At 30.5% G+C, this 17060-nt stretch overlaps 2 protein-coding genes across 2 annotated transcripts in view; one reads left to right on the top strand and one right to left on the bottom strand.

The window, feature by feature from the left end:
* Positions 1–9819, top strand: part of MS3_00009474 (uncharacterized protein) — a 36177-nt gene extending 26358 nt beyond the window's left edge. Inside the window, exons 16-18 of the mRNA XM_051217853.1 lie at positions 1855–2087; positions 3039–3415; positions 9481–9819. Of these exons, the coding sequence (XP_051073970.1) occupies positions 1855–2087; positions 3039–3406 (601 nt within the window). The 3' untranslated portion in view covers positions 3407–3415; positions 9481–9819. The remainder of the gene's footprint in view (positions 1–1854; positions 2088–3038; positions 3416–9480) is intronic.
* A 1685-nt stretch (positions 9820–11504) lies between these two features.
* STARD10_1 (START domain-containing protein 10) lies at positions 11505–16223 on the bottom strand. The gene is made up of 4 exons (XM_012945962.3): positions 16067–16223; positions 14031–14499; positions 13880–13997; positions 11505–11918 (listed from the first exon to the last, which is right to left on the bottom strand). Exons 2-4 carry the CDS (start codon positions 14475–14477, stop codon positions 11617–11619), a joined length of 867 nt encoding a protein of 288 aa, XP_012801416.3. The 5' UTR covers positions 14478–14499; positions 16067–16223; the 3' UTR covers positions 11505–11616.
* Positions 16224–17060: the final 837 nt, after the last annotated feature.

The raw sequence follows: 17060 nt of genomic DNA on the forward strand, positions 1-17060 counted from the left end.
GTGAAACTTGACATAGTTTAGTTTCTTTCAAACCTACATGAAAAGTGAAATGAGTTCAAAGTCTTTATAAAAACCTCTTATATGTGAAATATCTACACTATAATACAAAAATGTGTTCCTAACTTATGAATAATTTATATTACTTCGGATATACAGTATGAATACCTCTACCGTTAAACCATAATTAAGTCTTTTGAGTAATTCCGATCGATGAAACATAAGGCTATTTGCAGTGATTACATTTATTGAAAGACTGAAGACTTCGTCAGATACTATAATACGGAAAGTGAAGATAAAAATTAATTCCTTATTTAAGATCAGTTTACACAAAGCGAGCGTGAATAATTCCTAAGACTAGAATGTCTTAGGTTGAAGTATATTCCAACTTGACATATTTTGTAAGAAGCTTGATAACCATAGAGTTTACCTTTGCTTTACAGCAAATAGCATTCCAATATAAGTGAATAATCTAAAATATCAACATGTTCGTCATTTTATTTTACATCACTAACTTTTAGGTTACAGATCTTTGTAGTTATATGTTTTATTCATTATAGATAGCTGATAAAAATTCGAATCAGTATATTGATTTTAACTCTACACATCTGTTCAGTGCATAAATTTCCATAGCCATGAGTTTTTTCAGAAGGGCAAGCAAGATTATTACTGCAGAAGACATACTAAAAGAAAAAGACAATATATAATAAGCATCCTACAATCTATTAACTTTCGTAAGAATATTATTAAAAACATATTAAAACAAAACTGTCATTCCATGAATTACAATTCCAATGAAAGACTGTAGTTTTACCATACCGATAGGGTACGACAGAATAGTTACAATTGATCCTGAAAACCTACAAAATTAAAGCTTATCACACGACAACCAACAATCTAAAAACTTTTGGTTAGAATAAAAGATAAGATCCCGTTTACGTCTAAGGAAAATTGTCTACAGATTAATTCGTGTCGATTGTGATGCGTCCTAAATTGGAGAGTCTTCCTGTGAGATCCAAACGCGTGCGAAGGAAGACGTAAGTTACACGAAAAGACCAAATAATCCTATAGAATTTGAAAATCTACGAGTTAATTCATTAGTATTATATGGTATTTTCAATAATCACCGCATTGATATAAAAACATCAAAATAATACAGAAAGGTTTTTCCAACTTTACAAATGCGAGTGGCTGAAGCGTTTCTCATAGTGCTAAATCCCTATCCTCTCAAAGGAAAGAAGTTCTGTCTATTCATCCAACCTGGACTGTTTATCCAAACAACCACATTTGACCCTATCCATTTTTCACACAACCTGCACATACAATTTTAACCTCATTACTCTTTATTATAAATGTATATATTATTCATACCCACCTTCTAACGCACAAACATATGCAGTGATATGTAAAACAGAATCATCTTCACCAAAATAACATGACATTGACATGTTCAGATCTACTATGATTTTGGTTGTACTATCGATATTCTGCATTGTTTCATATGTAATATTTAGACTTGTGTTAATTTTACTTAGAATAGTTAATTGCTTTGAAGAAGTAACTTACATAAAGTCACGAAACGTCAGAAATACAAATTTCTACTCATTGCGATATCCCAAAAACATATTTACTATTAACAATGTGTTCTTTTTCCTTGTTTTGCTTAACTACGTAAGGATGTAAGGAATATGGTCTCAGTCATACTAAAATTATTCACATATATGGTTAAACAAAAGCTAATTTGTTTTTACAATTGGTTTACGTTTTTAAAGCATTTTTACTACCTTCGTATTATTTGATACACAACTAATAAGAATCTGTTTTATATGAATATTTTTGGAATATTATTTGAAACAGACCACATGAGAACAATGAAATTTTAACTTTGTCTAATCGAACACTTGAAAATACGTCCGCAGTTCAATTGAACGATAAGAATAAGACATACTACACCCAGGAACAAAATGCGCAAAGTTTGAAATCGGATACAACACGGACCTACTATTCAGTCAATGATAGCGCTATACTATCTAGCCAATCGAATGATTCGGACGAATTAGTTATGAGAGAAATCAAAGTAAATAGTAGTGGTAAGTTTCCTGATGTAAGCAGAGTATTTTCTGATATACAATAAGTCTATCTACAAAATATTCCAGCTATGGATTTTAAATCTTTTCGCATAAAGTAGAAATTATTTAAGAAAAAGCTAAACACCATGGTTGATAGTCAATTATATAAAAGTTATCAGTTTGACCAAATACATAACCTTAGACATTTTTACACTAGATATAACGTTTCTCATGTAGTAATTGTTAGTGAAGATTCAAACGAATTCATATAAAAAGTTTTTGATCGATACTTTAAGGTTGTTTACATTTCAGAGTGAGTTAATTTGTCTCTACCGCGAAATGGACCTTCTAAACGGAAGCCTCCATTATGACTTTAGAATAGTGTTGATTATGTCTTGAATGGCAATACTCAATGAATTTCAAGACGCTCTTTACTTTAATAATTTTGTAGATAAATCTCCGAAGTCTGAGTGTAAACACCAAAAGTGGAATCCAGATAAGTTCTAGTGAAATGTTTTAAAATGAAAGGGAACATTTATTTTGAGCAGATTTGATATCCATTATTTATAATATAGTTCATTTAAAAGTCGAAAGATGCTTCCATTTCTTGGTCAGCCACTGAAGAACGAATTAAGAGATACACATTCTACGGAACCCAATATTTCTCTACACCGTAAGTGTAGAAAACGTAACTGTAAATAATTTGAAGGAAATAATTTCGGGTGTTTTACTAAAAATACCAACGTTTTAGAGAATTCCACAATTTCCTGAATTCATTTAAAAGATGAAAGCTGTGTTTCATAAACTCACCTAAATAAAAATCTAGCACATTTTAATGACATTGCATACACCTAAGCGAATTGACGTTGAATTCTTTGAATCATCAATTAGTTTTATTGTTATTATCATATTCAGTAACAATTTCTAATGAAACTGTCATTTCTAATTCACCGTAACATTTGAAATTTCCAGAAAGTAACAATTATGACAAGTATTTCAAGAATCAACAAAACTTTAAATTAGACACTAAAATACCAGATCAACCAAATTCTTCTACTCCTAGTATTGATGTACATATAACAGCGAATAATTATAAAACATTTTTAAATTTCAACTACCAAAATACCAAAGTTAACACTTTAAAACATGAAATCCAGTATGGAAAACAGTTGACTGTCACAGATTCTGAATTCAAACCTACTCCGCTAGAATTAACTAATCATAATACTAATAATAATGGAATTATAAATTGGAAATTTAAAAAATATGATAAATCATTAGAAATCTATTCAGATAATGAAGTTACAACTTGTCCAGACAATACTTCACCAAGAACCTAATTTTTTTAAGTAAGTAATTTCATATTGATATTTGTTTACAACTTTTTTTGAAGTATATTTAAATTCTTCTTGTTGTTTTATCAGCTTTTGTCAACAAAATACATAAGTTCAAGAACTTGAAAGTGCTTATAAAATTAATTAGTATCTTACAACATTTTATTCATTATCAACTCTACATAACAGTAAATTCGGTTATGACTTGGCATATTTTACCTTTGAAAGATGGCGATTATGTAGTAGTGAAAGGTGTTAGTTAACCACTGTGAATTTGCATTAAATCCACAAAATTTAAAGATAATTAGGTATAGTTGTGTAAAGCTACTAAGGTGTACTAATAATTTACTCAGTGATGTTTTGTTTCAGTGTAATATTTTTCAAACATCGTGGATATATTTTACTTTAACTTTATTCTATGAGTAAAACTATACGGATCACCGTATATTTCATCAATAGATTAAAAACTATTTACAAAGAAACATTTTTCAATGATATGTAGAAGTATTACATTCGTATATTCAGGATTTCGTATCAAATATTGATTGATAAATTTTAAGCTGATAAATATCCTTGTAATATATTTGAAGATGAAATTTCTTTGTTTCGATTACAAGTTATTTTATTGAGTTCTACTTATTTTGTTGATGAAAATTATCATTTAGTTACTTCTTAGTATGAAAACAGCCGTTTAGAGTAGGAATACAAAAACATTAAAACTATACTTTACAGTTACTTATGGAAGAGGTATTTATCTTGTTTGACTTCATCAACATCCAGGTTTTCGATGGTGGTCTAGCTTCAATTGACTCATGATTTCAATTAGTTAAATTTCTAAAATCTCCACAAAACCACTTCTCAAAATAAATAAATTGAAATGTCTTCTAATCAATTAGTTTGAGGAAAATGTAAAACCAATTTATGTGGTCAAGTGATAGTAAATAATCTGCAATTAATCTCAAATGTCAAATGTCTATTTTTTATTTAAGTGTAATGATTTTACTTATTCTTATCGGAATCAAATCACTAAAAATTTAGTTAGTTAATTTACTGGATAATTTCATACGAAATTAATTTAAATTATAAATAGTAAATTGAATTAACATGGATGTCGATTATAATTCTGTCTTTGTGATAACTTGTAGTTCACCTTTTTTATGTTATACCCATTTATACCATCTTACTTTCTCCACAAATGTGCAAACATGCCAATTCTGTTGATTAACGTGTTCAATAGTCATTTGAATTCCCCACTAATAAAACAATTAATAAAATATGCAAATCATTATCCATTCATGATCTGCCGAGAATTAAATAGTTTTAGATCCGGGACTATGATTGATTACCTATTTAGTACTAATAGATCATAATTAATCGAGCCAGTATGTTTGCTCAATAGTTTACATATACCTAATTTCTCTATACGGTTACAAACTTACCAAAATTTATTGATATCATATCAGAAGATATGTTTCTCTACAGCAAAAATATTGTTTATGAAAATTGAAATGACAGTATTTAGCTAACTTTCTCTTACTTTACTAATTGTTTTATTTGACACAAAAATTAAACGTGTCAATTAGGTCATCTGTCAGTATTTATTGGGTATGAGGACGGTTTTTTTCACAATGCTCAATCAAATCGAAGACACATAATAAGATAATAATGAACTGTCGTTTTGTACAATGATTTATAACCCTTATTTTATTAGTATCCAGGCGCCAAAATCATACGTTCACGTAGCTATTACGTAATTGGTAATCTGTTGGATGTATTCAATAATTTATGTTTTCCCAGTCAACTGAATTTGTAGTGAATCCGACTTATTAGGCTTGGTCATCAACAAATATCTATCCTTACATAAACAGAATGTTTTGAAAAGGAAAGTCTAGTTGTCTTATCTCTTTCATGGCATGGATTAAAAGTACAAAACTTATATCAACGCAGGATGTTTGATACCAAACAGTGACCAAACATGAAGAATATAAACTATAAGATTGTAACCACTAGGACAAAATGTTAAATCCGTCATGCAACCAGAAATTCCATATTCTTGAGAACGGAAAACAATAATGTAAAACTTATCTAAATTTTATGATGGCAGATATCACTCTGACAGTTAAATTCATATTTAATCTGTATAAAACGTTCATGGTGCCCTATATTCTATACAGAAATGATTGTATTTAGGCAGAATCAAAAGGATATTATATAAAAATGGGTATATCTATAACTCATTTCTAAAGTAATAATAAACATTTTAAAATACGATAAACTTTACTTGTTTCATACCAGAGTTCAAACCGTAACATCTATTATTACCTTTGCTGAAACAACCCTTGTTATTTTTATATTAATCGGAAATAATTTATCAGAATGCTTGATTCGTCTCACCAACAGTGCTCATCCACGATCCCGCACGCTGGATTCGGACCAAAGACCTACGAGCCTTGTGCGCGAATGCTTAGCCTCTAGACCACTGAGCCGGCATCCAACGGTGCTAATGTCTAACTTCAATCAATCCACGACGTTGCGCCATCGTGAAAAGTAGTGACCAGTGGAATTCGACCATGTATCTGTTTTGAGGCCGTTACTCATTGTAGACAAGGATGGACGGTCACGCAATATCATGGATTGGTTGAAGTTAGACATTAACACCGTTGGATGCCGGCTCAATGGTCTAGAGTTTAAAAGTTCACGCGCAAAAGTGATGGTCCCTAGTTTAAATCATACGTGCTAGGACATTGGTGTGCGCTGTTAAGGAGTCCCATACTGGGACGAAACGGTCATCTAGTGTATCCAGGTTTTCCATGGTGGTCTAGCTTTAATCGACTCATGAATTCACTTATTAAATTACTACATTCTTCACAAACCCCCTAATCTGATATTAATTAATGTTGTATATTTAAAAGCTGAAGTTGGATTATTAAATAAAAATATATCTAATAAAAATTATCAGAATTAAGCCACTAATTACTGGTTGATCAGTAGCGTTGTTGTAACAATTTTAGGTAAAAACCCATCAAATTTATTTTATGTTACCAATTAAAAAATATAAATTTTTAATGTAAATAAATTAAATTTTAAAAAATCTTCGATTTTCTGCATATGACATTTTCTTCTTCAATTTTATTAAGTTATAAGAGTTTATGGCTAAGAGTTTGTGCATATCTATCTATCCATAAATCTGTTCTTCCAAATTTAAGTTCTCATTGGAAATACGTTTTTTTCAAAAGAAGAAACTTATTTCAAAATTCACGTGGTTATTCTTGAGTTTGTATTGTTTTTTTCTAATGCACTTTTCTATTTAACAAGCGAAATATTATATACACATATCATATGATCATATAAAAAAGTATTTATCGTAAACGACTCAAACTAATATTATAATGATAATATTTCATATAATGGGAATAATTGTGATATTCTTTCTGTTATTCTTTTTATAATTGATAAACTACTCTATTCATAGTTATTCAATTACTAACAATAGTATAATGGGCTTAGAATATAAGTGAGAAAATTTTATAAATATTGTAAAGAATCACTAATAGAATATTAGCGTAAAATCTTTTTATTTTACCAAACAGAAAACTAAAACATTGAAATAGTGAAGCTATCAAAGTAAAACAGATTAACTACCAACCATATAAATCTTTAACCAACCACTATGCAAGAAATTACTGATTTAATTTTTGTTATCCTCTTTTGTGAACATGGTGGCACGTTTACAATATCATGAAAAGAAATGTATACGTAGCTGCTTTTTAACTTCATGGATTATACGTGATTCAAATAATGCACGCCAATAAATTTGGCGTTTATTGATGAACAAATGTTATCCTAAGTCAGGATAACTTGTTTAAACGCAGAACACATGTTACAGACTGATGTATAAGCATTAATGAAGTTTTAACAAGAATATATCAGTGATTTAAAAATATGGTAGTTTAATTTACAAATGTATTTTTAGCATAATAGTTCGAAAATCATACTAGGTTTGTGGTGTATGCTACTTGTGTCTGCCGACATAAGTGGTGTGTAACAACAATTGGAAGTGGAAAAACTGGCAGCAGAAGGATAAGAAGATCGAGTTGAAGAGAATAGGAGGGAAAATAGAAAGGAATAGTGAACTTGAAGAGTCATTCAGGATGTGAGAGACAAATGATGAAAATTTGAAAATGAAATATTCAGTGAATGGTTCTTATATGTTACTAAAATACTCTGTAATAAAGATTATAATAAAATATAATGACCATCTGTATGGTCTAATGTTTGAGAACTATAGTTTATCTTCATAAATTTTTTAGTTTGTCCATATGGTAATTAATGAATGACGTTTGTCATGTACATTTCTAGTTGACTTAAAATTGTACTTTTGTTTGCTCTACTTGTTTGAATAAATTACAATAAACTGATCTATATTTTGAAAATTGAAAGTTTCCTCTTGTGCAACAGTAAATGTATTATTTGTTTTATTTTATGCTATTATTTGATAATAGAAATATATATGTACGTATTTATGATAATATTTGTTAGGTTTTTGATTGAGATCATGAACCGATTGATGTTAGACCACCATAAAAACTGGAAGCACTTGAAGGCTGTTTCGTCCTATTGTGAGACCACTGAGCCAAGTTTTGTTCGCAGTAGGTTAAGCGTTCGCGGCCCTGGTTTCAAATCCGGCGAGCAGGATCGTGGATGCGCACTGCTGAGGAGTCTCACAATAGGGCGAAACGGCCGTCCAGTGCTTCCAGGTTTTCAATGGTGGTCTAACATCAATCGGTTCATGATCTCAATCAAAAACGTAACAATCTCCACAACCCTTAAACTGATAATATTCGTTAAGTCTAGATCTGTTAAAAGGATCACTCTAGTTTACAGTAAACACTATGTAATGTCTTGTCGTTTTAATTACTTCCAATAATTTGGTTAGTAATCTTTTCTTCTTAAATCAAGTTATTTAAATGTTTGATTGGTCTCATTTTTATTGGTATATTGTTTTCTTAATAGTTTGATTTAGTTAATTGTATATTCCTGAAAACATGATCAATTACAAGTTTCTTTATATTTATACCGTTTTATAGCTTTCAATTGTAGCTATTTCTAACAAACATATACATAATAAATAAGAACGGAAATATTATTTTTTGGAAAATTTCTTAAAAACATGAAATCAGATCGTATTAAATTTGGTAAATACTTAATCCAATGTGTTTATTTCAGTATAGTAAACTTTATGAATTAGATCTAATTCTTTTAAATCAATCCAATAAATTAATACTTTCTCATATGTCAATATAAGAATTAAAATACTAAATACTACGTTTCTATCTCATTTTAAGGACATTAAAATAGTTAGTCATTTCCTATTAATTTACTACAAATAAAAATACACTAAAAAATAATGATGACTTTAATGCAAAAAATGTTTGGAAGATTTAAGTCAAATTTCACGTATCTAGAAAAGTTTATTTACTGCCCAAAATAAAGGAAGAAGTTTCTACTATTTTATCTCAAAAATCAACTGTGAAAACTTTCTTCATAATGAACTATATTGATATGATTAAAAATTCTAAAAAAAAATAATATAATTATAGGGTTCCGGAATAAAGGAGTTCCATGAGAATATAACTTTTCATTTTTTTATATATTCAACATTATTTACATATATAAAGTGAATTATTTTATCTAAATAAACTTTTGTCATACTCAGTACCATGTGAACGTATTCTCTCATTAATTGGCATGGAATTTGTAAAATAGAATGTTCAAAAAATAAACCATAAAAAAGCCAAAACTGATTATTCATAAAAATTACCAATAATTATTATTTATTAAGCTTAATCTTATCTTTCTCGTATATATATATATATATATATATATATATATATATCACTTGCAAGTACATTTGATTTTAGTAAAGAAGTAATTGCTAAAATTATTACCTTGAATTAGGGATATTTTAATTCCTAAGTTAAATTTAACCTAAAGATATTTAATTTATTATTTCAGAAATTATTAGCAATACTTTATGGCTCCGACAGTATATCATATATTCTTTTTTTTTCATTTAACAGATTACAAAAAATAAATTAGTTATAGAAAATGCAATTTTATCGACAATCTACCGGAAACTTAACAGAACATTCAAATGAAACTCTTATCATCGTCAATATATACCAAGGAGATGACGTAAGATGTTGGCCGATGACCTTAATAATCTCCGTTTTTCCAAATATTTGAGCGTTATATATATATAATTGTATCTTATTTCTTCAGCCTAACATACAAATATTTTGCAATTATTGTATTTTTACAGAGAACAATTGGATGTTCCGTAGGATACATAAAAAATACACAAATATAATTAATCAACAGTACTACTGACTCCTTGCTTGTAGACGACACGGGAAACTTCTGACTAAATTCGATGTCTTGTTAGCTTGTTTTTTACGATGAGTAAATGTTGAATAACTTTTGGTAAAATGTTTAATTATAATGCACTCAGACTAAACTCAACTGTTCTTTACCATTTCTTACAAAAAAGTAATAGTATTTGATAAAGATAGGTTAACTTTTATCAAATACCGAGGTTTTATTAATAGATAGTATTCTCCTGTCAAATAATCATATTTCTAATTCATTGTTTTACTGTAACAACAGATGCAGTTACCTCTCTACTTTTCCTTATTAAGTTCGCTTTTGTGCAAAATCACACCAAATAAATGTGTAAACGTGTTTCTTACCGCAATTCAAAATTGACACTTTCTACCACGTAAAGAGGTTTAAAAGATTTTTCGATATCGTAAAGTCTGAAAACTATCGCAATATTTAAAGCTCAGCTCAACTTATGATTATTGGAGAAAATACCACTATCCAGACTAACTTTAAATTGTTTATTTTAGGTCATCAGAATAAATGTTCATAATCATTCACTGAATCTACTATTGATCATTAATAAATGTTTTTAAGATTCTGAAGTTTCAGTCTAACGGAATAATCTGAACGTTAGAGTTGTGACAGTCGAAGGAAATTAGATACAAGGTATTCAAAACGGCCGACGGATTACATTTTTGTAGTAAAGAAAATATGGTCCTTAAAAAATAATGAAATAAAAGTGCACACCTCATTACTTCAAATATAATAACTCTTAACCTGTAACACATACTAAAGCCATATAGACTAAATTTTGTTTCAAATAAAAATTCTCACCCTACTAGCTTGCTAATGAAGTAGGAAAGCCACCAAGATTCTAATTATTCTTTATGACTAACTTTGAATCGTATTTATCAATAACCACATACTTTGATACGTTCAGGAAAAATCAGCGTCTATTTAAATTTTAATTTTACTCTTAAGTCAACTTCATATTCAATACTAAATAAGCTTTTACTAATCACTACAGCCATCAGGGTGGCAGTTCGATCCTAATTTCATCTCTACCAGATTAGTCAATGTAATGAACGTGACGAAAGATTTTCGTTGGAACATGATATCAGCTGATGAATATTACAAACTAGATGGCATAATATACTTGAAGATTGGAAATTAAATTAGTCGTTCATAGTTTTTATAACTTAAGTGAATCAAAACCAAATAATGTGGTTAGATTTCTTAAAAGATATGATCTGTAAACATACAAATTGGAATAATCACTTAGTGCAGGTTTATGTCGCTGACAAATCCCTCTAATGGAACACGCTTCACCTCGAATAAGTCTTGTTTTGATTTCATACGCCTGTATCAATCGACGATACTACTTGTAATTAGAGACTAAATACTTTAAAATCTAATTAATTACATACATACAGCGCTGATCTTGTTTATTTGTGAGATCGTCTCATTTTGCTTACAATGTTAATGTAATCATGTGGCTTCTTATCTTCACATGTGTTTAATGATAAAAAAAAGCTTTACTCAAGTTACACAAGAAGTTCTCAGAAATAGTACGTAAAACAAAGTCAAAACATTTAGTTCATCTATTGTTCATTTTCTTAAAAATTTAAACTTTAAATATATGTTATCCCCTTAGAATATTGAACTACATGGAATTCGGGAATATCATAACGGAACACCAATACAAGGATAATAGACAGTGAGTCATTTAAGATAATCAATTAATTAATCAATAAACCTGATCTAACCAATACATATGAAAGGTTATATAACATGGTTTGAAAATAAACAAGTAGAACATAACAAAAAATAAATAACTAGGAGCTATCTTCATCCAACCTTGTGTCAAGCGGTAAACCAACTTCCTTCAGGGCTTTTTCTTTGCTCACATGTTTTTCATGAATCTTCTTTAGAGAAAAGTCGGGTTCCCTCAAAATATCACTATAACACAGTGCAGGTACTGATTTGTCTTGTTGTTCAGGATTTCGCCATGGTTTAAATTCTGGTCGGTTTTGAGCTTTCCAACCTGGGTAGCATAGAGCAGCTCGGTGAAGTGACTTTACAAGACGTGGAGCCACCTTTGTGGTTGCTAGGTTTATTGCCCATGATGGAATATCACCTATAGGTTAAACCGGACGAAACAATAAAGCCAAAATTTAAAGTAGTGAATATATGTATGACGAACACTTATATTTCTGTTTTTGGATTTTAAGTTCAGGTTTTTGAAAAATTGGAGTATATTTTCAAACTATTCTGCTTGACATTAAAACTTTATTTAAAAAACCGGAATATGTTACCATTTGTAAGAACAAAGAAAAAGACAACACCTTTAATTCAACCTTATCTGGCCACTTATAGAAATTATTTTATTTGCGTTGCAGTTTGTAGAATGTTTTTTACATTTTATCCTCATAGTATTACTTACTTTTTATAAGATAGAGTAGATACCAGAAAATTAATTACGATTATCAGACAATACATTGGAAGCTTTATCAAATATCCAACCCATCATTTTAATCTTTCTGAATAGTGATTAAAAATTTTGTTTTTTTCCGACCAATACTGGTGCCCCTTTTTACTTCTTTTACTTTTATATTGATGTGAAGAGTTAGTTGTAATTATGTGGAAAACAATGTGTGTAATTACGCTACAGCATCATCATATTCTTTTTTGTAACGGAAGCTAGGCACTGTGAAGGCAAAACTTATTATTATCCACTTTAAGGCCGACAATTCACTGTCCGCTGTATCCTTATCCGTATTACATAAAATGACTGTGATCTGATTTTTGTGATAAGTAACGTCTTGATAAATATCAAATATTTGTAAATCTTAGAAGCTGGTGTTTGCTGATCCATACATCAGTCATTTCCATAATCCATTCCAACAAATTTCTGTACTACTTATTCTGTGTGACTGAAGAGTTCGGAAACCTGAATCGATTTTCTTGCACTAGTATTCACACTGTGAAATCTCTCATTATCTACTAAGCTAGTCATGACATAAGATATGATTTTTATAGAGCCTAATCTAACCATAGTTACATCTATTTACTTCTTTTCAACTAACTACGTCTGTTTGTAAGTGTTAATAATTTGCTCAAAGGTGATATCAATAACTGCAATTTATCGATCTGTATTGGCATACTTTCGTCTTAAGCTGAACATAGTCTTTGGTGTAGACATTGAAAATATACCAACACACAGGAATAACTTCATGTAAAGTTAGCCATAACTTGAACAATGTCAAAATTTCACACTGACTTTGAAATATATGCCACCATATTTCCTCAATTCTTTCAAAGGATTTCGTGAGCTTTAATTAAAAGTATACGACTAAAGGCTCTGGAACCCCGCAATCAAATAAAAAAACAACGAAATGACACTATAAATTCACTATAGAAAATGAAACAGAAGTTTATCAAAGTTTGCCAACTGTTAACTGAATTTTACAGTATGGCTTAGTCTCTTCCAATTTGTCAGCAAAAGCTACTCAAAGGACCTAAATCTCACCTGAGTGACTAAACGAGTGATAAATTACATGCAAGTAATTTTTTAATATGATTATCTTTTGTTTTTAAGAGAAAAATAGATTTCACAACACTGGAAGCTCTGGGAAACTATTTGTCGTTGTTTCTCCCAATTCTCAATTTTGATGGGTTATTTACTAATAATACAAATATTTCGATACGAAATAAAAATCAGAATATTCAGGGAGCAAGATTAAACCCAGCTATTTTGCATGTAGTCGACGAGAGAACAGCGTATTACGGTGTGTTCTATAAATACTACGGTTCACAGCTTGTTTAACTTCATAGAAAAGAAACGCAATATTTCATTAAGTCCATCTTTTGAACTATATTTTAAAGTAAATTCACATCGAAATTTGGGATTTTTAAAAATAATATTTGGACAATATTCGTTGCCCTTAAGACTTTTCATAAATTTTACCTCCAATAGGTTATGAAAAAACGATGAATATAGCCAAAAAGTTACTAAATACGAGTAACGCTAAACAAACTAGAGTACGGTCAGTTTGTTTTAATTTACAAGTTTCAGTCAAAATCAAAAACGTTGTTTACCTCTCGGATCGTTCTGCGTTAAATACATTATTTGGCATGATACAGGATTAAGGGCAGTAATAACATAACCAGTAATGAATGTCAGGGCCCGCACATAATCTGATCGTGGAGGCACTTTCTACTCGTTGAAATTGAAGTTAAACAGTCTTACCTTGTGGAATACTGATCGATTGAATATAATGTATTCATTTTCATATGGTTGCCACGCGCGCAACATAACAAAGTCGCGATTAGCAAACGCAAATGGTGCTCTGACTACAAACGTTAAAATATATTGGAACCTACATCCGAAATGCTCAATAGAACAGTTCCATGTAATACGGCAAATTTCAGTCGACTCCTTCATAGTATTGTCCCATGACGATCGATAGTCGTTGTCATGCAACATGTCATATATCACATGCGACGATACGTCTGGAAATATGGCTACAACTTTGATCATCTTCATATTGGTATGTGGGGTTGAGCGTGTAAAAACTTCTACATTCTTCTTTTTATGTCGGCGTTTCCAGTTTATTTCGTCTTTAACGAAGATCTTAAAGCGATGAAAATCATCATCTTTAGGAGGTCCAACCTCTCCAAGTCTGAAGATTTCCATTTAAGAATAAATCACCAGGATTCTGAAAAATATTAATCCACCTGTAAACAGATATTTATCAATTGATGTCTTTTGAACAATTTTTAACCAGAAATAGCTGTTTAGATTTTTTCAGACTGGTGAGGGCCAAATTAAAAACCATTGCTAGGAAAACAAAATTGCATAAACACCAAGCTCAAGTGCTGTACAATCATTTTCTCTTAATGAATTTAAACCTTTGACTAACAGTTATACACATTTGGACTAAAATAAACTGGTTTAATAACTTGTGATCAGAAATGGTATCACAAGAAGGGAATACTACTGTGAGTATGTAAAGGCAAAAACGTTCGTGAATCGTATGAAGAATTTACCACAACATGAAAGCTGATTTCTACGGGGAAACGCAAGAATTATGTTGAAGAAAACGAACATAGAACAAAACCACAAGCAGAAAATCAAATCTAAAGAACGGTTCTATTAAAATCCCTTGACGTCCAATTATTTTATGATTTCTTGTGTGATGTGTGTATAAGAAGTGTAGTCATACGAGTCTTCGCATAGCTTACGGCTTATGTCGTCATCATCAGTGCTGTTTGCTCTTAAACGTATGAAACATAAATTTTATCTGGCATCTAAAGCCGAAAAATACACTTTTTGAGACCCAACAATATGTAACGACGAAAATATAATATTAGCGAAAATACGACGTGTATTCCAAAAATTTGGACTAACGTATCCAGTCCCTAAAGAACGTGCTTTACAATTTTCTAATAATCGTTGATTTTGTAATATATATATATATATATATCAAACTTTATGTCTTAGATTATGACTTCAATAAATGATTATCAGGCTCTCTATAAACTAGTATAAGTCAGACTACTTAGGTCGTAAACAATATTTAATTGCAGAGTAACTTATACACGAGACCAAGATTTAACACTTACCAAGTAAATATGAATAAAAAAACTCATTCTTGCATGGTAAAATAAACCTAGCACTACTACACAAAGTCGTTCACTGATATCCCACATTATTAAATCAATTATCATGTAAGAAAAAACAAGAATAAAATCAAAAACAAAACCGTAAAAATCCCGATGTAATCGCGGTCTTGCTCGAATATATTCGTTTTTTAACTCAGAAAATTTTCCGGAATGCAAACCTTACATTTTGTGAACTTTTCAGGATGTATAGCATCTCTTATTTTCATAGGTAACAGATAATGTCGTTTGCAATTCTAAACAAAAATTTTAGAACCGGATATATGCATATATGCATATATGCAGTATAGTAAACTCGAAATTCACTAACATGTATTTCTCAAATTGCCATTATGTGATGAATGTATATAAAGCGATTAGAACCTTCATTTACAGTTAATGGTTATGGTTAAAAACTAGATTAAAGTTTTACATTACGCACTTATATCAGCTATAGTGCCAAAACTCTACTTAGGCAAATGTATGAATGAATTTTGCGACAAATTTCATGACTTGTTAACATATATCTGACTTGTTCGTTCATAAATTGTAATCTCTCCAGTACGCTACCATGTGACTTCAGGAATGAAATAATATTGTTCATTTGTGAAACAAGTCACTCACATTAGTAGCTCCTTCAGGAAAAACTCCTGTTAACTTTGCGTGACGAGTACAGTTAAAAACTAGTATTTTATTATGTTGAACGTTCGAAATTGCACTCTAGTGAGAAATTGGTATGAACCATACAACAACGCATAATTTATTTGAAAGCTTACTATTTATCACAAGGTCATGTGAGTGGATCAACAAAAACAAAATTCAGGAAACAACACTGAGTTATTCGTTCATAACATGCTTGCCTTCACTCTGATAGTGATTATTTTGATAGACATATAAGACTTATAGTTTTTTTAAGATTGATGATATATTTTCGAACACGCTAGTTATTTCACCATCCGTGTCGCCGTGGTTTTTTTATATAGTAATATTTGTTAAAAATTCCCTAAGTAAATAGCTCAGTTAATCTAATTAGCAATAGCGCTATTTTCACAGTAATAACTCATGGATGGGCAATGGCCTTCCACCGGTATTCCTCATCCTACCATGTCCTGCGCAATCCTTCCCAGTTCTTTCCAGTTGCCAATCATCCTTTTCATGTTTGCTTCCGATTCCCTACGTTGTGTATCCTTCAGTCTTCTTCAAGCTTTAGGATTCCAAGCTAGCGTTTGCTTCGAGATTCTGTTTGGTGATTTTCTCAATGCGTGTCCTATCTACTTCCAACGTCTTTTCCTAATTTCCTCCTCACGTGGAAGCTGATTTGCCCTCTTTCATAGTAGGCTGATGCTGATGGTATCCGGCCAACGGACATTGGGTATCTTTCGTAGACAATTGATGGTAAATACTTGTACCTTTCTGATGATGGTTGTGGTAGTTCTCTAACATCCAGCCCCGTACAGTAGGAATGTCTTGACATTCGTATTGAAGATTCTCACTTTGATATTGGTTGACAATTGTTTTGAGTTCCATATGGTCTTCAACTGTAGGAATGCTGTCCTTGTCTTTCCAATCCTCTTCTTTACGTCTTCATCAGATCCTCTACACTCATCGAAGATTCTGA

The sequence above is a fragment of the Schistosoma haematobium genome, chromosome 1 (genome assembly GCF_000699445.3).
Source record: "Schistosoma haematobium chromosome 1, whole genome shotgun sequence".
Lineage (NCBI taxonomy): Eukaryota > Metazoa > Platyhelminthes > Trematoda > Strigeidida > Schistosomatidae > Schistosoma > Schistosoma haematobium.